This window comes from Tupaia chinensis, unplaced genomic scaffold (genome assembly GCF_000334495.1).
Source record: "Tupaia chinensis unplaced genomic scaffold, TupChi_1.0 Scaffold000673_1, whole genome shotgun sequence".
NCBI lineage: Eukaryota > Metazoa > Chordata > Mammalia > Scandentia > Tupaiidae > Tupaia > Tupaia belangeri.
In genome coordinates, this window is record NW_006160196.1 from 1,672,205 (window position 1) to 1,673,816 (window position 1,612).

At 51.1% G+C, this 1,612-nt stretch overlaps 1 protein-coding gene across 1 annotated transcript in view; it reads left to right on the forward strand.

The window, feature by feature from the left end:
* SACK1E (scaffolding CK1 anchoring protein E) overlaps positions 1–1,612 on the forward strand; it is a 17,724-nt gene that overhangs the window by 7,275 nt on the left and 8,837 nt on the right. Inside the window, 1 exon segment of the mRNA XM_006160193.3 lies at positions 1–197. This exon segment is cut by the window's left edge and continues 236 nt beyond it. Coding sequence (XP_006160255.1) covers positions 1–197 — 197 coding nt within the window.

The following is a 1,612-nucleotide window of genomic DNA, read 5'->3' on the forward strand; positions in this document are numbered from 1 at the left end:
CCCCCCCCCGGCCCCCCTGCCGTGTCTTCTAGGAAGACAGGCAGGAGGTCCCCACCACTCCGGGGCTGGCCCTCAGTGACATCCTAAGGCGTGTCGAACGTGCCCGGACCCCCAGCGGCCCCCCGGCCCGGCCTAGCCGTTCCCTATGGGACCTGAGTCGTCTGTCCCAGCTGTCGGGTTCCAGTGAAGGTGACGAGGTGAGACCTGGTGGTTAAGGCCCAGAAAGGGGGAGGCGCTTGCCCAGGGTCCTGTGGCTGGCTCGGGTCCCTGAGCAGGAAGCGGTTCCCAGGGCTGTTCACCAAGTCCCTCACTGCACGGCTCAGTTCCCACAGCCCCACTGCGTGCCGGGTGAGAGCCCTGGCTGCAAATCCTGGCGTGACACCGATTGCGAGAGCCGGGGGAGGGCAGGGACCTGCCTTCTCTGAAACTCGGCCTTCACATCTTGGAAACGGGCTCACCCGTTGCATCGCCTCTATGGGGCTGGGAGGAGTCCCGAGGTTAAAGGAAACAGCCACGACAGCGACCTAAGTCCTCGAAACGGAGTTGATTTCTATTCACTCCAGGACAGCCTCGTCCCAGGCCACTGAGGCCATATCTTTTCTTTTTTTTTAAACAATTATTTACTGGAGGGACCAGTAGATGGTGTGATGGTTACGTTGCTGGACTCCTGTGTAGTCAACTGCAGTTCAAGTCCTGGACCCAGTGGCTTAAACCTCACACTGGGCGCATTTGTGTTCGTGCCCAAGACCCTAAGAGGAGAATGCAGGGAAGGGACTGAGGCATGGCCATCCCCCCAGGGAGTGATGTCTCACTTTCTGTCTCTCTGGCAAGCTCTGGAGGGTGCACGCACCCTATAGCAAAAGTCTCTCTTTATTAAAAAAAAGAAAAAGAAAGAAAGAAAAAAAGAAAGAAAGAAGAAAGAGAATTATTTATTGGGACCAGCAAATGGCGTAATGGCTATGTCGCTGGACCCCCAGGTAGTTGACTGCAGTTCGAGTCCCAAACCTGGTAACTTAAAACTCACGCCAGGCATGTGTTCGTGCATGCCCAAGATCCCTTGAGGAGAATGGAGGACTGCAGTGTGGCCATTCTCCCTGGAGGGGTGATTCCGCTCTTTCTGTCTCTCTGTCTCTCTCTGTGTCTCCAGCACACAACCTATAGCTAAAATCTCTCTTAAATTATTTAATCTTTTTTAAAAAAGAATTATTGTTTATTTAATTCAACTCATTATTTTTTAATTTGACCAGACAGAGAGAGAAAGAAAAAGCGAGAAAGCAAGCCACCAGATTTGGGACTTGAACTGCAGTTGGCCATGTGGGAATCCAGCGCCTTTAACCACCACACCACTTGCTGGCTTAATCTTATTTATTTATTTATTTTTCAATTTTCTATAAGGAACATGCTCGCACTAAACAGAGAGAGAAAATGAGAAAGCAAACTGCCAGGTCTAAGACTCGAACCACAGTTGTCCATGTGGGAGTCCAGCACCCTTAATCACGATGCCACCTGCTGGTCCCAGAGATCATATCTTATCATGCCTATTTTTATGTGTGGGAGAGCTGAAGCTCAGAGAGGATAAGTAACTTGTTCAAGGTCAGGATGATATGTATCT